Source organism: Heteronotia binoei, chromosome 14, assembly GCF_032191835.1.
Source record: "Heteronotia binoei isolate CCM8104 ecotype False Entrance Well chromosome 14, APGP_CSIRO_Hbin_v1, whole genome shotgun sequence".
Classification (NCBI taxonomy): Eukaryota; Metazoa; Chordata; class Lepidosauria; order Squamata; family Gekkonidae; genus Heteronotia; species Heteronotia binoei.
The window spans coordinates 62,631,439-62,656,252 of NC_083236.1; the positions used below are offsets into that span (position 1 = coordinate 62,631,439).

The 24,814-nt window shown below is 47.5% G+C and overlaps 1 protein-coding gene across 1 annotated transcript in view; it reads left to right on the forward strand.

Moving 5' to 3' along the window:
• Positions 1–24,814, forward strand: part of CDH13 (cadherin 13) — a 1,257,603-nt gene that overhangs the window by 567,102 nt on the left and 665,687 nt on the right. Inside the window, exon 5 of the mRNA XM_060253738.1 lies at positions 8,168–8,320. Coding sequence (XP_060109721.1) covers positions 8,168–8,320 — 153 coding nt within the window. The remainder of the gene's footprint in view (positions 1–8,167; positions 8,321–24,814) is intronic.

Below are 24,814 nucleotides of genomic sequence, written 5' to 3' on the forward strand. Positions count from 1 at the left end.
AGGCACAGCGGGCTGAAATATATGTCGTCGGTGGGTCAAGAGTGCAAACTGATACAAAGCTTGGATCACATGGCAAAACAGTGTCACAAATTAGAGGGCCATTTGGCCTGGAGAGCCATAAAAGGTAATAAAAGTTGCCAATTGGTGTTGCTGCAAGTCTAGGTGAAACAAAAGGACATGCATTCCCTCGTTCTTGTCCTCCTACTTTACTTCTCAGCATCATTCTATATGGAGTTGTGGGGTGAGTGTCCCTGGACTAGACTACTGAGAACAGTTGTTAGTCGCTCGATACTTTCTGAACCCACGAAGAGTATCTTCCAGGACGTGTTGAGCTAGAAAAATAGCAGTTATTAAGTGGTGACACCTCCAGGGTTGCAAAGTTGTAATAACGTTGTTGAAAGCAGAATTTCTGTGGTTGTAAAGCTCCCCTCCCCTCCCCACCCGAAAAAGCATCTCCTGGGGATATTGCGGATGAGTTGTGTGTGTTTCCTCCCACCCTTCTTCACTTATCTCTTCCTCTCTCTGCTTCCTTGAAAACATTCTCTGATTTACTCTGGTGATAAGATCAGAGCAGCAGAGGGATCACAATCTTGGAGTGAACCGAGCTGGAAGGGACGCGGTAACAGCCTTTGAAAAATAGCAGCTGGTAAATTTGTTCTGGCCAAGATTCAGAGAGTGGAAGGGACTGCGAAGTCAACAGGCCGATTTGTTTTATGCCGCTTGTGGGATTTTTTTTTTTTTTACATTAACTTTCCGGATGCCAGCTTCTTTAATTTGAACTTGTCTTCCGATGAAGCCACGGAAAGCTTCAAGAAGATCCATTGCCTTCTTGTCTTTCCTTCTGTATCCACCTTAAGCCTCTCCGATGCTTTTTAGCTCTTGTTGAAGGCTGCATGTCTCTGGGAGGGGTGACAGGGATGCTGGAGTCTTTTGAAAGTGCGTGCCACCAAATATCTTGTAGACCCCAGGGGTGGTCAAATCTGCTTCATGTAAGAGCCGCATAGAATAAATGCCAGATGTTTGAGAGCCACAAGACATGAATGTCAGATGTTGGAAGGAAGGAAGGAAGGAAGGAAGGAAGGAAGGAAGGAAGGAAGGAAGGAAGGAAGGAAGGAAGGAAGGAAGGAAGGAAGGAAGGAAGGAAGGAAGGAGGGATGATAGATGCAGGGGTTGTTTTGTAGAAAAATAGGTGGTGGAGCTCATCCAGGGATTGTTATGCATCTGCACATACTATTCAGTGGACAAGGAGGTGGAACTCTCAGAAGGAGGAGGAGGAACTCTCAGAAGTGTTCAGGAGCTATGCTTCTGCGAGCTCCCACTGAATCTGAGGCCTGGGTGGATGGATGGATGGATGGATAGAGAGATAGAGAGCGAGAGAGAGAGAGAGGTGGAAAGACAACTGGCTTGGAGAAGTGTTTTAAAAGAGAGAAATGCCTTTTTTCAACATTCTTTCAACATTCACCGCTGGCATGATGCAATATGCTCATGTGTTAAATGCTACCAAGGCACTTCCAACATATGACGACTCTGAATTAATGCCCTCCGAAACGTGCTGTCATCAACAGCCATTCTCAGGTCCTGCAAACTGAGGGCTGTGGCTTCCTTAATGGAATCAATCCGTCTCATGCTGAGTGTTCCTCTTTTCCGGCTGCCTTCCATTTTCCCTGGCGTTATCGTCTTTTCCAGTGACTCGAATCTTCTCGTACCGTTACCAAAGTACAACAGCCTCAGTCGTTTTAGTTTCTAGGGAGAGTTCAGACCTGATTTGGTCCAGAAGCCACCTATTTGTCTTTTTGGTAATCCACGGTATCTGTAAAACCTGTACGATATGTGCAATAGGCATTTCATAAGAGGTGCAATCAGCGTTGCCGCCTGGAGATGTGTCTGAAGATCCGTCGTATTTCCCAGGAGAGCTGCAAGACCCCATCTGGATGCTGGTGACCTTATTGGCTGTACAGAAGTGGTTCTGAAGGCAGAATCTAGGGTTGCCAACCCTGCAGGTGGGGCCTGGAGACCTCTCACTTTTACAACTGATCTCCAGCTGCCAGAGATCAGCTCCCCTGGAGAAAATGGCTGCTTTGAAGGGTGGACCTTATAGCATTGTATCATGCTGAGGCCCCTCCCCTCCCCAAACCCCAGCCTCTCCTAGCTCCACCCCCAAAGTCTCCAGGTATTATACCAACACAGACCTGGCAACCCTAGGTGGACTATATATTGGGGTTAAACAAGAGCGGGGAGTGGGGAGATGGTGAATTTTGTTCTAATTCGGGGCAGAATATGCTTCCTGAATCTAGCATGAGGAAGAAACGTTGGGATAATGTAAGGTTGCCGATCCCCAGGTGGGGGCAGGGGATCCCCCAGTTTGGATAGCCTCCCCCCGCTTCAGGGTCATCAGAAAGTGGAGGAGGGGAGGGAAATGTCTGCTGGGCACTCCATTATTCCCAATGGAGACCGATTCCCATCGGACAGGGGTGGCCAACGGTAGCTCTCCAGATGTTTTTTGCCTACAACTCCCATCAGCCCCAGCCATTGGCCATGCTGGCTGGGACTGATGGGAGTTGTAGGCAAAAAAACATCTGGAGAGCTACCGTTGGCCACCCCTGCATTGGATATAATGGAGAATAGATCTGTGGGTACCTGGGGCTCTGAGGGGGCTGTTTTTTGAGGTAGAGGCATCAAATTTGCAACATAGCATCCGATTCCTCTCCCCAAAAGATCCTACAGGTTTCAAAGGGATTTGGACCGGAGGGATCCAATTCTATGAGCCCCAAAAGAAGGTGCCCCTATCCTTCGTTATTTCCAGTGGAGGGAAGGCCTTTAAAAGGTGCGCAGTGCCTTTAAATGGGATGGCCAGAACGCCCTTTGGAGTTCAGTTATGCTTGTCACAACCTTGCTCCTGGCTCCACCCCAACATCTCCTTGCTCCACCCCCAAAGTCTCCTGGCTCCACCCCTCAAAGTCTCCAGCTATTTCTTGAATTGGACTCGGCAATCCCGGAATCATGTTTGCTTCTTCCCTTCCTCTCTCCTTTAACCAAAGCCTGCTGCACAAAGCGACAGTCCTGATTTCTGCTTGGACATTTTTCAACAATGTGCGGTTTAGCTTGAACAAGGGGACACACTTCCTTTGAACTACAGAGCCATTCCAGGAGCATCTTAATTAGGAGATGTTCCTGTGTCTGTCTTATTTCTGGGAGCACGCAGCTCCCTCTGGTGGCTAATTAAACATTAAACAAATTATTGCAAACGTTAAAACCCTCTTCTTTGTAATTGCCTGCTCTGTTCTTCCGGGCTTTAAAAAAGCACGCGCAAAGGCAGAAGCCCGGGGTTGGGCCCAGACGTTCAGATTGCTGCTTCCTTCTTTTGGTGCAGAAATGCTTCCCTTGCATGGCTTTCTCCTGAACCCGAGAGTGAGCTCGGTGTGTGAGCACAAATTCGGGAAGGAGAATGGCAAAGAATGGGAAAGCGGTGGCAAGAGAAAATGGGAGCTTGTAAAGAAGGGCATTGGACTGGAGGTCACAAAGGAAAACAGCTTTGCAGAAGGGTGAATTCTGCATTCCCTGGAGCTAGAAACCTTTTGCACTCCTTGTAGAGTTGCCAGCCTCTGGGTGGGGGCTGGAGATCTCCCACTTTTACAACTGATCTCCAGCTGGCAGAGATCAGCTCCCCTGAAGAAAACAGAAGAAGATACTGGATTTATATCCTGCCCTATACTCTGAATCTTAGAGTCTCAGAGCGGTCATCTCATCTAACCCCCCGCCCCCTCAACAGTCACCCTGTGAGGTAAGTGGGGCTGAGAGAATTCTCCCAGAAGCTGTCCTTTCAAGGACAGCTGTGCAAGAGCTATGGCTGACCCAAGGCCATTTCAGCAGCTGCAAGTGGAGGAGTGGGGAATCAAACCTGGTTCTTCCAGATAAAGTGTCCATGCACTTAACCACTACACCAAACTAGCTGCTTTGAAGGGTGGAATCTTTGATAGGGCACCATGCTGAGTGTAAAGCAAGGCTGCATTCTCGTGCCAACTCTCTTTACGATCTTCTTTAGCATGATGCTTCAAAGAGCCGCAGTAGATCTAGATGATGACGATGGTGTCTACATCCGCTATCGCACTGATGGCAGCCTGTTCAACCTGAGGCGACTAAAGGCTCACTCCAAGACAATGGAAAAACTCATCCGAGAGCTACTGTTTGCTGCTGATGCTGCACTCGTCTCCCACTCGGTATCAGCTCTGCAGCATATGACGTCCTGCTTTGCAGAGGCTGCCAAGCTATTCGGCCTAGAAGTTAGGCTGAAGAAGACAGAAGTTCTCCACCAGCCTGCACCCCAGGAAGATTATCACCCTCCCTGCATCACTGTGGGTGAATCAGTTCTGAAGACAGTCCAGCAGTTCAGCTACCTGGGGTGCATCATCTCCTCAGATGCCAAGATCGACAAGGAGATCGACAACAGGCTGGCAAAGGCAAACCGTGCATTTGGCCGACTGCACAAAAGAGTGTGGAGCAACAAGCATCTGAAAAAAGGCACAAAGATCAATGTTTACAAAGCGGTTGTGATGACAACCCTCATCTACGGCTCCGAATCGTGGGTTTTATACCGTCATCACCTGCGACTCCTTGAGCGCTTTCATCAGCGCTGCCTTCGCACCATCCTCAACATCCACTGGAGTGACTTTGTGACCAACACTGAAGTCCTCAAGAGGGCGGAGGTTACAAGCATCGAAGCACTGCTGTTGAAGACGCAGCTGCGCTGGGCAGGGCATATTTCTAGGATGGAAAACCACCGCCTTCCCAAGATTGCTCTGTATGGCGAACTTTCCACCGGCCATCGAAATAGAGGGGCACCAAAGAAGAGGTACAAGGACTCCTTGAAGAAATCCCTTGGCACCTGTCGCATCAACCATCACCAGTGGTCTGACCTAGCCTCAGATCGCAAAGCATGGAGGCACACCATCCACCAGGCTGTCTCTTCCTTTGAGAACGCACGCATAGCTGGTCTTGAGGACAAAAGGAGATTGAGGAAGAATCGCACTGCTACAGCACCAACCCCAAATCAGACTCTTCCCTGCAGCCACTGTGGCCGGATCTGCCTGTCCCGCATTGGTCTTGTCAGCCACCAGCGAGCCTGCAGCAGACGTGGACTACTGCACCCTTTCTAAATCTTCGTTCGCGAAGTCAAGCCGAGAGAGAGAGATGCTGAGGCCCCTCCCCTCCTCAGACCCGGCCCTCTCGCAGATCCACCCACAAAGTCTCCAGGTATTTCCCAACACAGACCTGGCAACCCTAACTCCTTATTTATGACCTCCAATTCACTCCTGGGTTTGCACATTCACGTTGATGCCCGTGGCGGTGGGATTTTTTTGTCTATCTATCTATCTATCTATCTATCTATCTATCTATCTATCTATCTATCTATCTATCTATCTATCTGTCTGTCTGTCTGTCTGTCTGTCTGTCTGTCTGTCTGTCTGTCTGTCTGTCTGTCTGTCTGTCTGTCTATTATACTGATGATACTGGATTTATACCTACCTACCTATCTGTTTCTTTGATCTATCACTACCATTTTATTAAAATATACGTTTTAGTAAAATGCAACATACATAATCAGAACCAGTATACAAAGCAAACGATGCATCTTCTTCACAGATGAGAAAAAAAAAAGATGGACAGATTGTACACAGTTATTCCTTTCTTATCCATTCATTAGTAACAGGTTAAGGTTTTGTCGCCGTTGTTGTCGTCGTTTGATTCAGCTGGTTGTTGCGAATTTCCGTCGTCTAAAATATTCTTAGAATTTGGAATTGCTGCTAGTTTGGCTATTTCTAGCAACTCTCACGTGCTTAAGAATGTTTATCGTTTGCCAGGCAACGTTGGTTGTTTCCCATAACATGAAGAACTGTCTTCACACAGATTAGAGCGCATCACAGGACCTCTCTGGAATCGGTAGTTCCAATATGGATACAATTTATGAGGTGCCTTTTCGTTTTCGAATGAAGCGCCAGTCCCCATGCTTTCTCTGCTGCTTTCCAGTGAGCGGGAACCCTGGGGCCTGACCACCGCTTAGGAATGTGGTCTGCTTTCACTTTTGTGTGGCAGTTCTCTGTGTGTAAAGGAAGGCGTGTGCAGCACTTGCTAGGTTTGCCAAGTCCAGGTTGGGAAATTCTTGGAAATTTGAGGAGGAGCCCGGAAAGGGCAGAACTTAGGGGAGGGGAAGAATCTCCACAGGGCTGAGATGGCACAGAGTACACCCTCCAACGCAGCCGTTTTCCCCAGGGGAACTGATGGCTGTCATTTGAAGATCAGTTGTAATTCTGAGGGAATCTCCAGACCTGAAAGTTGGCAACCCTAGCACATGCTCTCTCAGATTGCAGAGTTGGATGTGGCCTTCCAGACCATTTCTAACCCCCTTCCTCAGAACCTCTGGCCAACGCCTCTTTAAAATACCCAGGTCCTTCAACTTTTCCTTGGAAGACACTGTTTCCACTGCCCTTCTCTGAGCTGGTTCCAGTTTGTCTAAAACATTCCTCTCAAGTAGGGATGCTGCTCCAGACAAGACCTGGGCAATTAAATATGTGATGATGATGACGACGATGACAACAATAGATCCAAACTGACCGAGAGAGAGATCTTGGAGTTGTGGTACATTATTCACTGAAGATGTTGTCTCAATGGCTGCTATGCTGGGGTTATTAGGAAGGGAACTGAAAACAAATCAGCTGGTATTATAATGCCCCTGTATAAATCAATGGTGCAACTTCATTTTTAATATAGTGTACCGTTCTGGTCACCACATCTATCTATCTATCTATCTATCTATCTATCTATCTATCTATCTATCTATCTATCTATCTATCTATCTATCTATCTGTCTGTCTGTCTGTCTCTCTATCTGTCTGTCCGTCCACCCACCCACCATCTATCTATCTATCTATCTATCTATCTATCTATCTATCTATCTATCTATCTATCTATCTATCTATCTATGATCTATCTCTCTGTGTGTACAGCTATCTATCTAGATAGATAGATAGATAGATGATAGATAGATAGATAGATAGATAGATAGATAGATAGATAGATAGATAGATAGATAGATAGATAGATAGATAGATAGATAGATAGAAAGAATAATTGGAAAAGGTGCTGAAAAGGGTGACTGAAATGACTAATGGGATGGGAAAAGGTTAAAGCAGTTAGGACTCTTTAGTTTGGAGAAACAATTGAGGGGTGACATGATAAAGGTTTAGAAAATTATGTATGGGATTTCACAATATGATAACTCATGGGCACTCAATGAAATTAATGACTAGTAGGTTTAGAACAGATAAAAGGAAGTATTTCTTTGCCCAAAAAATAACTAGCACATGGAATTCACTTCCACAGGAGATGGTGGTGGTGGCTATAAGCATAGACAGCTTCAAGAGGGGATTTGATAAACATATGTAGCAGAGGTCCATGAGTGGATGTTAGCCACAAGGTATTGGTGGAACACTATGTCTGGAGCAGTGATTCTTTGTATTCTTGGTGCTTGGGGGGCAAGAGTGGGAGGGCTTCTGGAGTCCGGGCTCCACTTGTGGACCTCCTGATGGCACCTTGGTTTGGGCAACTGTGTGACATAAAGTGTTGGACTGGATGGGCCATTGACCTGATCCAACATGGCTTATCTTATGTTCTCTTATGTTCTTAATTTCATCCATATGATGTGCTAACATAATTTTGTGGTGACTAATTACACAGCCTCTCTGGTACTCTAAAAAGAAAAAAAAAATCTAATGATAAGGACTGTAGAGATTGGGGAAATTCCTAGATTATTGTGGAGGTAGCAACCAGAAGTGATCTTGCCAGGCCTGAACTCCTGAACCTTTCTGAGGGTTCCTCCTCCTCCTTCCCGCCTTGCCCATTGAATAGTAGGTGCAGCTGCATAACCATCCCTGGATGAGCTTCTCCACCTATTTTTCTACAAAACGACCCCTGGATGTTGCCATGTGCACTATGTCATTTCCTCTCATTTTCTCCTAGTGTGAGAGCAGAGGAGACCTTGCAGAAATGGGAGGTTGCCTTTCATGGGGGGAGCTTGTCTGTTAAGCAGCCTCCAAGTTATTGCTAAGAGGTTCTTTCCATTGATTTGGCCTGAATCCTTCTCTTTTTTTTTTTCCCCCCTTTGTTCTTGTAGGTTGTAGACAATGACAAACCAGAGGGCTCAAAATTCAGGATTTCTGGGAAGGGAGTAGAACAAGAACCCAAAGGATTTTTCAAGATCATTGAGAATACTGGAGAGGTCCTTGTGACGCGACCCCTTGATAGAGAAGTGACGGCCACCTACCAGGTGAGTTCTGGTGCTTCGCATTGCCATAGACGTGATTATCAACATGTTCTAATGTGATGATTGACAAAGGCATTCAGGGATGCACAATGAATGGAGGTAACAAGTCTGGAGACCAAGTCCTACGAAGAAAGGTTGAAGATACGGGCATGTTTAGCCTGGAAAAGAGGTGACTAAGAGGTGATATGATCACCATCTTCAAGTACTTGAAGGGCTGTCATATAGAAAATGGTGTGGAATTGTTATCTGTGGCTCCAGGGTTGAAATTAAATCAAAAGAGTTTCCGGCTCAACATTAGGAAGAACTTCCTGACCTTTAGAGCAGCTCCTCAGTGGAACAGGCTCCCTCGGGAGGTGTTGGGCTCTCCTTCCTTGGAGGTTTTTAAACAGAGGCTAGATGGCCATCTGACAGCAATGTGGATCCTGTGAATTTAGGGGGAGGTACTTGTGAGGTTCCTGCATTGTGCAGGGGGTTGGATTAGATGTCCCTGGGGGTCCCTTCTAGGAGTCTATGATATAATGTTCAGGTTTTTTTTTCATATATGAAACGATAATGTTTGAAGGATTCCCCATGACTCCTTCAGACATTGTTTCCCTTTAGTCTCCATTATAGCTTGAATTATAGGTGTCAAGACTCCCCACCCCCAGTGAGAGAGAGTCTCTGATAATCCCGCATTAGCTATTGCTTTCAGAGTCCACTAGTGATTTGGTTATGGTTTTTCATTGTCCCCATGTCTACAGCGCTTCTCCATGTTGAACAATCAGTACTGGAAAGACTGCAGCAGGGGTGGCCAAATTTGTGTAATGTAAGAGCTACACAGAATAAACATCAGATGTTTGAGAGCTGCAAGATATGAACATCAGATGTTTGAGGAAGGGAGGGAGGAAGGCAAATAGATGGGGAAGGGAGGAGGGAGGGAGAGATGGAAAGAAAGCCACTTTAATTTTAAATGCATTCTCCAAGCTACTGGCTGGCTTGGCTTGGAGAAGTGATTTAAAGAGACAAATGCCTTCTCCAAGCTGGCTGATGGGGCGGTGGGGGCTTCAAGAGCTGCACAATATGAGTGAAAGAGGCACCCGTGGCTCCCGAGCCACAGTTTGGCCACCCGTGGACTAGAGGCCAAAGTCTACACAGGGTGAGATGCGGTAGCTGTGTATCTCTACAACAAAAGTTGGAGTTCCTATAGTGGTGAGGTTTGGCCAGATGCAGTGAGTAGGGTTGCCAAGTCCAATCCCAGAAATATCTGGGGACTTTGGGGGTGGAGCCAGGAGACTTTGGGGGTGGAGCCAGGAGACACTGGGGTGGAGCTAGGGGGGAAACGGCGCCAGGGAGCGTGGCGAGCCACCCTGTCTCAGAGCGGGCAACGCCACTGCGCTGCTGCTGCCTCTTCTCCGCTCGCCGTGGCTGATCCTCCAAGATGGGCTCAGGCTGAGCCCATCTCGGAAGAGCAGCTGCGGTGGGGGGGGCGGCGCGGCAGCCTCACCCGCTCTGCCTCTGGGGTGGAATCGGAGGGGGGTGGAGGCAGGCCGGGGGCGTGGTGAGCCGCGAGTCCGGGTCCTAGAAGGGCCCAGATTCGCGGCTCGCCATGCTCCTGGCCTGCCTCTGCCCTCCCCTTCTCAGCCTGGGCCCATCTCGGAGGAGCAGCTGCGGTGGGCGGGGAGGGGGCGGCAGTGGCGCGGTGGCCTCGCCCGCTCCGGGATGGGGCGGCTCGCCATGCTCCTTGGCGCCATTTCCCCCCTCCCCCCGCTTCCGTTTTTTTGGGGAGCGGGGGAAGAGGTTGGAAATCCTGGGGTCCCCCGCCAGGGCGGGAGGGTTGGGAAGCCTAGCAGTGAGTCTAGCCAGATGAGAAAACTAGCTAGGGACAAGAAATGGAAGGTGGCAACTGACAGGAAGCTGGCCAATGTCCATAAATATAAGGCAGAAGGGGCAATTGAGTGGTTCATCTTGGCAATGCTTTGCCCAGTTTGAGGAAGCACAAACAGACTATAGCAGAAAGGAGTCGAGGATTGGCACTTCTGCATCACCTGACTCCTGGAGTTCAAAGGTTTTTAGCCCAGGCCTCAGATTCAGTAGGAGCTCACAGGAGCACAGCTCCTGAACCCTTCTGACGGCTCCCCCTCTTCCTCCCCACCTACCTTGTCCATTGAATAGTAGTTGCAGCTGCATAACAATCCCTGGATTAGGAGAATGGACAGCCAGCCAGCCACCAGGGGCTTTGCCACACCCCAACCTGCCTTCATTAACCCCCGGAGAAGCTTGTGCCACCCTTTTCCCACTTACGTGATTTTGGACAGTTGGGTGGCTTGCTGGCATTTTGACTGGGGAGGGGGGGGGTGGCCCAGGGGAGCCCCAGGTGAGCAAGGCCTGTTTTGGCTGACTAGATCTCAAACCAGCTCAAGCAGGCCTCGCTGGTTCAGGGTTCTCCTTTCTTGCATCGGGTTGTTTTTGGCTGTGGGAGGGGCATGGCATATGCTAATGAATTATGTTAATGAACTCTGCCTCCTATTTTTCTACAAAAATGCCCCTGTTTTAGCCCATTGAACCGCTTGCACTTTCTTCCTGTGACCTGAAATCCCGGTGGCACAGGAACCACTTCCTGGTCCTTAGGGTCTCCTCCCTGAGCCTGATATCTGCCATGTGTGGGGCAAAGGTGGCCCTCCAGGTGAAGGTCCCCATTAGGGTTGCCAATCCCCAGGTGGGGGCAGGAGATCCCCCGGTTTGGAGGCCCTCCCCCTGCTTCAGGGTCATCAGAAAGCGGGGGGAGGGGAGGGAAATGTCTCCTGGGAACTCTGTTATTCCCTATGGAGATTTATTCCCACAGAAAATCATGGAGAATTGATCCGTGGGTATCTGCGGCTCTGGGGGGAGCTGTTTTTTAGGGTAGAGGCACCAAATTTTCAGTATAGCATCTAGTGCCTCTCCCCAAAATGCCCTCCAAGTTTCAAGAAGATTGGACCAGGGGGTCCAATCCTATGAGCCCCAAAAGAAGGTGCCCCTATCCTTCATTATTTCCTATGGAAGGAAGACATTTAAAAAGGTGTGCGGTTCCTTTCAATGTGAGGGCCAGAACGCCCTTGGAGTTCAATTATGCTTGTCACACCCTTGATATTGGCTCCACCTCCAATGTCTCCTGGCTCCACCCCCAAAGTCTCCTGGCTCCACCCCCAAAGTCCCCAGACATTTCTTAAATTGGACTTGGCAACCCTATGTGCGGGGCAAAGGTGGCCCTCCAAGTGAAGGTCCCCATTGGCGCCTTAAACCACAACGTCGGGCGCATGGCATCCATCGCAGCGCGTGCTAGATTACAGCTCCAATGTATTACCTTTGGAAAGAGCCTTTCTCCCTCTTCAGCCTTGCAAATCGCATTAAAAAAAAATATTGCAGCATGCTAGATGAGCCAGAAAGCAGATGCAAATGTACGTTTTAATAGGCTGCAACTCTTTCTGTGAGACCCGTTGTGTAATTCCACCGCTCAGCAGGCTGGCCGGTGTCCTGTTGTGCGAACTGCAGTCAAGAAGTTCTGCAGAAGGGGAACGTTCAACTTGATTAGCCAGTCTTTTGGAAAACAATGAACTGGAATCAATGAAGATGTATTGTGAAGTCAAGAAAACAGCGGGGGGGGGGGGGCGGGGTTCTCCCCCTTGGTTTTCCTTGATACATGAAAGTGTATGAGTTGCTTGAAAATCCGTTCCATCTCTGGAATTCTCTCTCTGTGTGTACGCGCGTTTTAAAATCTTTTTTTCTTCATTCGCCGCTTATGAATTATCTTAAAAGCACAAATGCGGATGGAAATGAAAGGAGTCGAACTTCCGTCGAACGGTATAAATATTTTCTGAGCTGTTGTTTGCATGCTCAATGGAATTCCTGTCGTCTGCGAGATGGAAAGTGGATCATTCGATTTGGCTTGGTCGATCTGAGAAATGGGTCCAGAGGAGCCGGGTCAGATACGGGAAACTTTCTGCCGGGGGTTTATGCTTTCCTACAAATGCATAATGTAGTTCTTGCCTCAAGTAGCTACTCGCCCTAGGCGGACAGAGAATCACATAGGGGCAGCTGCTCTGATGTGGACAGTGAATATGTGCATCATTCATACATGCAATCGAGCCTTGAATTCAGCAGGAGCTCACAGGAACACAGCTCCTGAACCTTTCGGAGGGTTTCCCCTCCTCCTCTCCACCTACCTTGTCCATTGAATAGTAGGTACAGCTGCATAACAATCCCTAGATTAGGAGAACAGGCAGACAGACAGCCACCAGGAGCTTTGCCGTACCCCTATCAGCCCTCATTAACCCCTGGAGAAGCTCACACCACCCTTCCTCCACTTCTTAGGTGGCTTGCTGGCCTTTTGACTGAGAGGGGGGTGGCCAAGGAGAACCCCAGGTGAGCAAGGCCTGCTTTGGTCTGCCTGGATCTCTAGCCAGCCCAAGCAGGCCTCGCTTGCCCGGAGCTCTCCTTTCTTGCATTGGGTTGCTGTTGGCTGGTGGGGGTGGGGTGTCATATGCTAATGAGTTATGCTTATGAACTCCACCACATATTTTTTCTACAAAGTGGCCCCTGCATACAATACTGTCATGTGGAAATTATATTGAAAAATGCAGACATTTGATGGGAGTTCCATGTGGGAGCTGAGAGGGAGAATGGGCAGCTGTTGATATCAAGTGAGAGATCTATAGACCACTGATGGGAGGAGAGGTGAAGGAGAAAATGGAACAGGGAAAGGTACAATATGAAATGAAGGCCAATGTATGGGATGAATTTCAGAGTGACTAGGATCGCTGCGGCTACAGGCAGGGCTCAATTTGTAGCAGGCGCTCCTTTGCATATTAGGCCACACCCTCCTGATGTAGCCAATCCTCCCAGAGCTTACTGTAGGCCCTGTACTAAGAGCCCTGTAAGCTCTTGGAGGATTGGCTACATCAGGAGGGTGTGGCCTAATATGCAAAGGAGCGCCTGCTACAAAATGAGCCTTGGCTACCATGAACAGAGGTGAACCTCCCCTATTAAATGCAGTTTTAAATGCAGGTCTCATTTTGGACAGGAGCTCACAGGAGCAGAGCTCCAGAACCTCTAAATTTTATTGTGTTTGTTCTTTCTTTCTTAACGCCCCCCCCCCCCCAAAAAAAACCCTTGCTTCTGAACTCCATTGTTCAACCCCCCCTCCCGGCAAGAATTTTGCTGAACTCTAAGAGTGGACAACTTTCTAATATTTTTCCTCACCAAAATAAGGGGAAATAACCAAAACATATAAATCAGACAGATGGAAATCTTCATCCTGCCACTGTGGCCACATAGGAGAAACTAATGTGAAAAGTGTGATGGGAGTAAGGTTTTAGATGACCATTATAATTCAAGAAGCTTTTTAAGGTCGATGCTGATATAATTACCTTCCGGTGATGACAGGGGGGTGTGGTATATGCAAAATTTTACTGATGCAATGATGTTTATACTTGTATTCTACGTTTTTGGAATTACCCAATTTTTAATTGTTTTGCTGGTTTGATTATTGTATTGTGCTCTTTTACTTTTAAGTTTACTTGCTATGGCTCCTATCGCTAATGCAAGTAAGTTTATGAATGAATATGCAAATGAGTTGTGCAAATGAGTTGTGCTAATGAGCGTCGGCAACTCTTTCTATGAACAACAACAACGACAACAACTTTTATTTGTATCCCGCCCTCCCCGCCGGAGCAGGCTCAGGGCGGCTAACAACATTTCATACATTAATTATACAATCATTAAAACTACTACATTAACAGTGTAATTAAAATTCTAGTTAAAATGCTAAAATTAATAAAAATTAATAACATATATACTGGTGCTATGATTACGTTTACGTTTATGATGGCGAGTTCTGGTTATGATAACGTTATGATTATGAAATGACCTGTTTAAATGAATTGTTCTTTCCTCTCTAAGGAAGAGGAGAAGAGATTGGATTTATACCCTGCCCTTCGCTTGGAGCCTCAAAGCGGTTTACAATCTCCTTTCCCTCCCCCTCCCCACAACAGACACCCTGTGAGGTAGGTGGAGCTGAGAGAGCTCTTTTGAGGACTGCTCTTGAGCAGAACAGCTCTGAGAGAGTTATGAATGACCCAAGGTCACCCAGCAGCTGCATGTGGAGGAGTGGGGAATCAAACCCGGTTCTCCCAGAAGAGTCCAAGCACTTAATCACTATACCAAACTGGCTCTTCACCAAAAGGAGAACCAGCAGGGTGTAGTGGTTAAGAGTGGTGGACTAACCTGGAACCAGGCCTGATTCCCTGCTTCTCCACATGAAGCTTGTTGGGTGACTGGGCCGGTCAAGGTTCTGTCAGGACTCTCTCAGCCCCACCTACAGAGGAAGGGAAGGGTAGCTGCTTAAGGTAGAGAAAAGCGGGGTATGAAAACAACTCTTTTTCTATCGTCAGCATGCAAAATGTACATTCCACCACCTAAAAAAGTTTCCCTGACTGTGCTGATTGTAGCTTTATCTGACTGTGGCTGTTGGTCATGAGAGCCAGTTTTGTGTAGTGGTGAAGTGTGCGGACTCTTATCTGGGAGAACCGGGTTTGATTCCCCACTCCTCCACTTGCAGATGCTGGAATGGCCTTGGGTCAGCCAGAGCTCTGGCAGAGTTGTCCTTGAAAGGGCAGCTACTGGGAGAGCCCTCTCAGCCCCACCCACCTCACAGGGTGTCTGTTGTGGGGGGAGATGATATAGGAGATTGTAAGCCGCTCTGAGTCTCTGATTCAGGGAGAAGGGCGGGGTATAAATCTGCAGTCTTCTTCATGGCATTTGGTTTTCTTATTTGGTTGTTGTTGTTGTTTTGCTTTTGTTTTCAACCCCAGAGGTCATTGCACATTTTAACAAAAGAACAGGACAGATTCACTACTGGGATTAGTCTCCACCTGCCCTAATATATTACGTTGACTTTCACGGACTTGGTCATTCATGAATTGCTCAGCTAATCCCGGTAAACAGGTCGTGAGCCAATTCAATGAATAGTAATAATAAATCCAGCTCTTCCGAAGGGAGGCTGTTAATATGTTGGCGGGCAGTTTAGTGATGGATAATTTACAGCGAGCAAATCAGGTACCACAGTCTTTTTTGTTTCTCAGCGTTGGAAAGTCTTTTCTGTTTTCATGGAGGATCACCAGCTAAAGGTCAATGGAGAAGAAATCCCTTACTTAGTGTAAAGTGTGGCTTCTTGTGATAGGTCAGCACTGGTTGGGGGGGGGCAGTGCCAATTAATTTATTGGTTCTCCCACACACGAAAAGCTGTTTTGATCTATGGGAACATAAGGACATAAGCAAAGCCTTGTTGGATCAGGCCAATGGCCCATCCATTCCAGCACTCTGTGTCACTCAGTGGCCAAAAAAACCCCAAGTGCCATCAAGAGGTCCACCAGTGGGGCTAGAAGCCCTCCCAGTGTGCCCCCCCCAAGCACAAGAATACAGAGCATCACTGCCCCAGACAGAGAGTTCCAGCAATAAGCTGTGGCTAATAGCCACTGATGGACCTCTGCTCCATATGCTTATCCATTCCCCTCTTGAAGCTGTCTATGCTTGTAGCCGTCACCACCTCCTGTAGCAGTGAATTCCACGTGATAATCACCCTTTGGATGAAGAAGGACTTCCTTTTATCCGTTGTAACCCGACTGCTCAGCAATTTCATTGGATGCCCACGAGTTCTTGTATTGTGAGAAAGGGAGAAAAGGACTTCTTTCTCTACCTTGGAGGAAGGGAGTTGTTGCACAGTCTAGTTACAACTTTAGTTAGGGGCAAGGTTAGGAGAAGCTACAACACATTAGCAGAGTTCCCTTAGGACAGGGGTGTCAAACATGTGGCCCGGGGGCTGAATCAGGCTCTCGGAGGGCTCCTATCAGGCCCCCGATCAACTGACTCTTGTCGGCTTCCTTCTCCCTCTCTCTTGCTTCCTTCTGCGCCTCAGCTTGCTTTGCAAAACTTGCTCAACCACACAGGCACTACAGAGCAAAACCTCTATTTTCTCCATTGGTTGAGGCTCCTCCCACTCCTGGTCCCTGGTTGGGGGGGAGGAAAGAGCCAGAGTTTCCATTGCCCAGTTCCCTGGATCCCACGGGAGAAATACAAAGAATGCAGCTTTAAGACCAACAAGCGCTAATGTTTTAAGCATGTTTTATTTTAAGGGTGGTTTTTTTTAATCTTTGTTTTTGTCTGGGTCCTTTATAAAGTTTATATCTCTGCTACCTCATCTTAAATAGGTATGCACACGGCCCGGCCCGACATGTCCCAGTCCGGCCCAACAAAGTCTCATTTAGGTCCAATCCAGTCCTCATCATGAATGAATTCAACACCCCTGATTTAGGATTAAGACATTGAAAATTCGTAATTCTGCTGAAGTTCAGATTCCCTATACTCAGAACACGTACGTTGGCAGTTTGTAATACTTGCTTCCCACTTCAAAATGAGCATTACAAACCGATTGTTGTTGTCGAACCTGGATTATGACAAACCAAGATGAAGAAGAACGTCTCTTCTCCCAACTCCATATTCATGGCTACCGGGTCTCATTTTTGGCAGGAGCTCACAGGAGCAGAGCTTAGGGTTGCCAAGTCCAATTCAAGAAATATCTGGGGACTTTGGGGGTGGAGGCAGGAGACATTAGGGGTGGAGCCAAGATCAAGGCTTTGACAAGCATAATTGAACTCCAAAGGGAGTTCTGGCCATCACATTTAAAGGGACGGCACACCTTTTCAATGCCTTCCTTCCATAGGAAATAATGGATAGGGGCACCTTCTTTTGGGGCTCATAGAATTGGGTCCCCTGGTCCAATCTTTTTGAAACTTGGGGAGTATTTTGGGGAGAGGTACTAGATGCTATACTGAAAATGTGGTGCCTCTACCCCAAAAAAACAGCACCCCCAGAGCCCCAGATACCCACGGATCAATTCTCCATGATTTTCTATGGGAATAAATCTCCATAGGGAATAACAGAGTTCCCAGCAGACATTCCCCCCCCCCACTTTCTGACGACCTTGAAGTGGGGGGATGGCCTCTAAACCGGAGGATCCCCTGCCCTCGCCTGGGGATTGGCAACCCTAGCAGAGCTCCAGAACCACCTAATCAGTGGTCCCCAACCTTTTTGGCACCAGGGACCGGTTTTGTGGAAGACAATTTTTCCACAGACCGGGGGGGGGGGGTGGAGGGGTGATGGCTTTGAAATTATACAATGATTGTGCACTTTATTTTGTGCACTTTATTTTGGTGTGATCATGCACTTTATTTTGCTGTGGTGGTTAAGTGTGAGGACTCTTATCTGGGGGAACCAGGGTTGATTCCCCACTCCTCCACTTGCAGCTGCTGGAATAGCCTTGGGTCAGCCATAGCTCTCGCAGGAGGTGTCCTTGAAAAGGCAGCTTCTGGGGAGAGCTCTCTCAGCCCCACTCGCCTCACAGGGTGTCTGTTTTGGGGGAGGAAGACAAAGGAGATTGTGAACCACTCTGAGATTCAGAGTGGAGAGCAGGATAGAAATCCAATGTCTTATTATTATTACTACTACATTGTAATATATAATGAAATAATTATACAACTCACGACCCAGTTGCTAACAGGCCACAGACCAGTACCGGGCCACGGACCAGGGGTTGGGGACCCCTGCTCTAAATTATATTGTGCTCTTTCTTTCTTAACACTCCCCCCCCCAAAAAAAAACAATCTTGCTTCTGGGCCCCCCTGTGAGAATTTTGCTGAAATCTAAGATTTGACAAACAGGGTGTCTGTTGTGGGGAGCAGAAGGAAAAGGAGATTAAAAGCCACTCTGAGACTCATTTGGGTAGCGAAGGGCAGGGTATACATTTAATCTCTTCTCTTCTCTTGGGACAATCTCAGTTTTCTCAGAGCTCTTTCAGCCCCACCTACCTTGCTAAGGTGCCTATTGTAGGAAGAGGAAGGGAAGATTGTAAGCCACTTTGAGACTCCCTCAGACAGTGAAGAGTGAGGTATAAAACCAACTCCTCCTCCATTTCAAACCTGGAATGTGTTAAACATTTCCTAACATAAAGGAACCCCCTTCATGGGACGGCGGTGATAAATTATCTCTGTTTTGTTCCTCCTTTTTCCTAACGAGAGGCATTGCCGAGATAAATTGGGACTGAGTGGCACTATCAAACTTCTTCATTTCTTTTGGGTAGCCTAAACAGCTCTCTGAAAGACCTGTGACTGACTCCTGTTATCCTCAGAAAGGAGGGTGCATCGCAAACAGGAGCTCCACGGGGGCAACTTCTGTCTCTTGAGCCTTTCGAGCTGACAAGTCCAAAGCTCCTGATGAGGTTATTTGTAGCCAGGCTGGCTGCATGAAATGAGAGTGTCAGGAGCAATTCCTGAGTTCCGCTGTGCTGTAGAAGACCAGCTTATCTGAAGCCTCTCAAACTGAGAGCCAGTTTGGTGTAGTGGTTGAGTGTGCGGACTCTTATTTGGGAGAACCGGGTTTGATTCCCCACTCCTCCACTTGCAGCTGCTGGAATGGCCTTGGGTCAACCATCGCTCTCCCAGAGTTGTCCTTGAATCGGCAGCTGCAGTAAGAGCTCTCTCAGCCCCACCCGCCTCACAGGGTGTCTGCAGTCGGGAAGGAAGGTAAAGGAGATTGTAAGCCACTCTGAGACTGGGGGACAAAAGCAGTAAATAAAATAAATAAACTGCTCTCCCCCCTCCCCTTGATGAGGCTGAAAGAGAGGCCCAAAGTCACCCAGTAGCCTTCATGGCTGATTTTGAACTTGGGTCTCTCAGGTTCCAGTCTAATACTCAGGGTTTTGTTTTTTGTTTTTTTGAGCAGGAACACATAGGAATGCAGTTCCGGCTGGCTTGGCATCAGGGGTGTGGCCTAATATGCAAATGAGTTCCTGATTGTAGAAAAAGTCCTCTGTGAAACAATGGTGTTATCAGGGGATGTGGGCGAATATGCGGATGAATTCCTGCTGGGCTTTTTCTATGAAAAAAAAAAGGCCCCAAATACTCTCATCACTACATCACACTGTCTCAGCTGATTGGATCGTTCCCAGTTCTATTACTTCACAACCTCGAATATTCACCTCTCTCGAATTCCTCTGCTCTAAGCCGTGCTGAACACAGTGGGCTTCGTTCGGAATCAACACGCCGAGGACTGTGTCGTGCACTTGTTGAGAGACGGCTCCTTGGATGCCAGGATATCCGTGAGCCCGAAATCCCACTTTAAAGCGGAACCAGCACGCAGCCTGTAACGCTTTTCTGTGATTGCAGAAAAGGACAGATCAAGGTCCCTGGGTCTTGAGGAGCATTGTTCCACGCAGGACCACAGGACACCGCCACGTCTCTCCTCACACAAAAGAAAGCAGAACATTACTTTTCCAGTGAAATGCATTAAATTGTGTTTCCCCCCCTCCCTCACGACTGATTGTACAGGAGAGACATCAGCTGCCACTTCACCTTGCCATTTTTCCTGTTCTCTTTATGTACTCGCTCTTTCCCCCCAAAAAAACCAATGTATTTTTCCTCAGATTATTCTGTTCTAAGGGGGGGGAGGCTTTGCAAGCTTCTGGCACAAATCCATTTCGCTTTGGCGGCCGTGTCCGTGGCTAACATCTCCGCTGGCACGCTTAGGTGTGACAAAGCCCTCTTCTCCTCCCAACCAATCTATGAAAATGCCATTTTCCTGTCAGAACTTGTACAGGGAGACAAAGCAGGGAAGAAGATACCTGTTGTCAAACTCGGTTTATGTAAGATGGGATGTACATGAGCGTTGGTGTTTCTCAGAGATCTCTCTAGATAGACAGGAAAACATAAAGGCTTTTTTCCCCTTTCCCGTAAGGTGAAGTAGGAAGATTATGAGTAGTAAGTGTTGTTGCTGTTTTTTTGTTGGCAAGCCACAGTTGATTTCAGGCAACCTTATAAGATTTCCAAGGTGACAGACATTCAGAGGTAGCTAGCTTCCTGTTGCCTGCCTCTACATAGCAACCTGGGACTTCCTTGGTGGTCTCCCATTCAAATACTAAACGGGGCCGACCCCGTTTAGCTTCTGAGACCTAGTGAGATCGGAGTATCTAGGGCAGGGGTGTCAAACTCATTTGTTGTGAGGGACGGATCTTCACCTTGTCGGGCCGGGCCATGTGTTTCATAAAATATAATGCCAGGTAAGGGAGATATAAACTTTATAAAGGACACAGACAAACACACTCAGCCTAATTCACCTTACTGCCTTGCTGAGGCTCAGCCAACAGAAGGAAGAGAGTCTTTGGCTCAGTAGCTCTGCTGTGCAATTGAGAGAGTCTGGCAAAGCTAGCTCTCCTTCCCCCACATCCTCCCCAAGGGAGCTTTGCTCTGTAGCTCCTGTGCGATTGAGCAAGCCTGGCAAAGCAAGTTGTGATGCAGAAGGAAGCGAGAGAAGGAGAAGGAAGCAGACAACAGTGAGTTGCTTGTGGGCCTGATAGAAGCCCTCCAGTGGCCTGATTCAGCCCTCGGGCCACATGTTTGACACCCCTGATCTAGGGCTATTCTGGTCACAGCAAGAGATGTTCAGAGAAGGTATGCCATTGCTTGCCTCTGTGTAGCAACCCTGGACTTCTTTGGGATTTCCTATCCGAATACTGACCAGTACCAACCCCCCTTAGCTTCTGAGATGTGACAGGGTCAGACTAGATTGGACTATCCAGGCCAGGGCCATAATAATGGTCAGGGCTTCTTTGTAGAAAAAGCCCAGCAGGAACTCATTTGCAAATTAGGTGACGCCCCCTGACATCACCATTGTTTCACACAGGACTTTTTGTAGAAAAAGCCCAGCAGGAACTCATTTGCATATTAGGCCACTTCCCCTAACATCCCCATGGTTTTACACAGGGCTTTTTTGGGGTAGGAAAAGACCAGCAGGGACTCATTTGCATATTAGGCCACACCTCCAGATGTCAAGCCAGCCAGAATTGTGTTTCTGTGCATTCCTGCTTAAAGAGAGAAAGAGAGAGAGAGAGAGGGAGTCCTGGTAATGGTACAGAAACATATACAAGATTGGTACCTGTGCAGGATCTGACAGAAATGAGACCTTGTTGGGCCAGGCCATGTTGGGCCAGGCCATGTGTGCATCTATTTAAGATTAGGTAGCAGAGATAAAAAAAAAACTTTTTAAAGGACACAGACAAACACGACTAAATTAAAAAAAAAGAAAAAAAAAGAAAACCCTTAAAATAAAACATGCTTAAAACATTAGCACTTCTTGGTCTTAAAGGTGCTTTCTTTGTATTTCTCCCGTGTGATCCAGGAACCTCCGGCTCTTTCTTTCCTTCCCCAGGGGACCAGGAAAGGGAGGAGCCTCAACCAATGGAGAAAATTGAGGTTTTGCTCCATAGCTCCCGTGCGACTGAGCAAGCCTTGCAAAGCAAGCTGAGATGCAGAAGGAAGCAAGAGAGAGGGAGAAGGAAGCAGATGACAGCCAGTTGCTCGGGGGCCTGATAGGAGCCCTCTGGGCCACATGTTTGACACCCCTGCCTTAATAGTTCTACATTCCAGTAACCCTGTTACACACTCTCTTTGAGTTCTCCCCCCACTAAATAAAAAAATGAGTAATTCTTGATACTGGTATTGCATTGGTTTTACACTTGTTAACATCAAAAAGGATTTTTTTTTTTAAGCTGACATTTAATATACCTTGGCTTTTTAAAGTTAAATTGTGATTCTTTATAATAAGGGTTTGTTTAATCTTTTCTGTTTCCCGAAGTTGTACAAAAACAAGTCTACCCAGTATAGTGCATTCCCACGTCACCCGCTGAAACTGAGCATTGCTTTTACATCCCTGATAATAGTTAGGTAATCAAATTTTATGGAAAACGTGAAATCACGGCAAAATCCCATATTAGCAAACTGGGAGTACCTAACGCTGTAAGATTCATCTATCTATAAAAGCTTCCAAGGCAGTTTTTCAAAAAGTACTCCAAAACACACTAAAATGTAATCAAGAACATAAACATATATATATATATATATATATATATATATATACCTATGAAATAGAGGTATTGGAAATCGCAGGTATTAAAAAAAAGCATCAGGGAAAAGAAAAAAATGGAAGTTCTTAGATATATTTTTGAACAATGAGGACAGTAGTAGTTTTTTTTTTTCTGGTTCCTAAAACAGTCATTGGGATGTGGAATGGTATAGCATAGCCCAGGAGTGTCAAACATGCTGCCCGGGAGCCAAATCAGGCCCCCAGAGGGCTCCTATCAGGCCCCCGAGCAACTGGCTGTCATCTGCTTCCATCTCCCTCTCTTCATGGAGAGCCAGTTTGGTGTAGTGGTTAAGTGTGCGGACTCTTATCTGGGAGAACCGGGTTTGATTCCCCACTCCTCCACTTGCACCTGCTAGCATGGCCTTGGGTCAGCCAGAGCTCTGGCAGAGGTTGTCCTTGAAAGGGCAGCTGCTGTGAGAGCCCTCTCCAGCCCCACCCACCTCGCAGGGTGTCTGTTGTGGGGGAGGAAGGTAAAGGAGATTGTAAGCCGCTCTGAGACTCTTCGGAGTGGAGGGCGGGATAAAAAATCCAATATCTTCTTCTTCTTCTCTCTTGCTTCCTTCTGCATCACAGATTGCTTTGCCAGGCTTGCTCAATCACACAGGAGCTACAGGGCAAAACCTCTGTTTTCTCCATTGGCTGAGGCTCCATCCGTGGGGAGGAAGGGGTGGTGGTGGTGGAGAGCTTTGCTTTCCAGGCTCTCTCAGTCGCACAGCACAGCTATTGAACCAAGCCTCTTTTCCTTCTATTGAAACAGACTATGCACTGAAACAATAGAGCAATATGCAAATTTGCTATCTTGAAGCACTGAAAAATGTATAATCTATATTGGTCAAGTCCTTTTACCATGTGTCAACACATACAACTGTATAACAGTTACAATAGCCCCACTCCAAGGTTCATACAGGCAACATCTTCTTAAGACCTTGTGCTCTACATTGTTTTGGACGTTGAAATTTACAAAGGAGTGTGGTGGGCAAAAGTTGCACAATGTCACAGCCAATTTATGGCAACCCTGCAAGGTTTTAAAGACAAGAGACTATAAGAGGTAGTTTGCCATTGCCTGCCTCTGCGGCTTCTTCTTTTGTAGCAGGAACTCCTTTGCATATTAGGCCACACACCCCTGATGTAGCCAATTGAAAGGAAGAGAGTAACTTACACTCAGAATAGCACCTGTGACAAACTAAAAGAAGAGCACTGATTTATAAGTCTTTGCAGGAACGGTTCCCTGTTCATTTTTGCTAGAGCTGCAGAGTCATCTCAATTAACAGCTGGACTGGAGGAAGGGAGGCGGCCAGGGAGTCAAGGTTTAACTGTGCACATCTGGCCAGGCTGGAAAACCTCCTGCCCTTGAAGTTTGAATTTGTTTTTAATTGTTATTGTTGGTGGACCTCTGGGAGCATTCCAATTAATAATGGGCTTAATAATGGGCATTTAAGGTCTTTTTTATTATTATTTCTCATCATTAATAAAGTGCCTTTTGCTTTACCTGTTGGATGGAGTGTGGACAGTTGAATAAGCTTCCTTGCAAGTGACTTACGCTGGAAATCATACACCAATCCTCCAAGAGCTTACAGCAGGCCCTGCAAGAAGAGCCCTGTAAGCTCTTAGAAGATGGGCTACATCAGGGGGTGTGGCCTAATAGGCAAAGGAGTCCCTGCTACAAAAAAAGCCCTGCCTGCCTCTGTGTAGTGACCTTGAGCTTCCTTGGTGGGCTCCCATTTTTTTGTAGCAGGATCTCCTTTGCATATTAGGGCACACCTCCCTGATGGAGCCAGTCCTCCCGAGAGCTTACAGGGCTCTTTGTACAGGGCCTACGGTGAGCTCCAGGAAGATTGGCAACATCAAGGGGGTGTGGCCTAATATGCAAAGGAGTTCCTGCTACAAAAGAAGCCCTGCATCCAAGAAGACGAAGAAGATATTGGATTTATATCCCGCCCTCCACTCCGAAGAGTCTCAGAGCGGCTCACAATCTCCTTTACCTTCCTCCCCCACAGCAGACACCCTGTGAGGTAGATGAAGATATTGGATTTATATCCCACCCTCCACTTTGAAGAGTCTCAGAGCGGCTCACAATCTCCTTTCCCTTTCTCCCCCACAACAGACACCCTGTGAGGTGGGTGGGGCTGGAGAGGGCTCTCACAGCAGCTGCCCTTTCAAGGACAACCTCTGCCAGAGCTATGGCTGACCCAGGGCCATTCCAGCAGGTGCAAGTGGAGGAGTGGGGAATCAAACTCGGTTCTCCCAGATAAGAGTCCGCACACTTAACCACTACACCAAACTGGCTCAAGTACTAACCAGGGCTGACGCTGCTTAGCTTCCGAGATTTGATGAGATTGGGCAAGCCTGGATCATCCGGGGCAGGACTTTGGTGGTGGAAAGTATCATCAAGTCTTAGCCAACTTAGGTCAATCCTGTCAGGTTTTCAAGGCAAGAGATGGACAGAGGTGGTTGGCCATTGTAGCGACCCTGAGCTTCCTAGATGCTCTTCCATCCAAGTACTAACCAAGA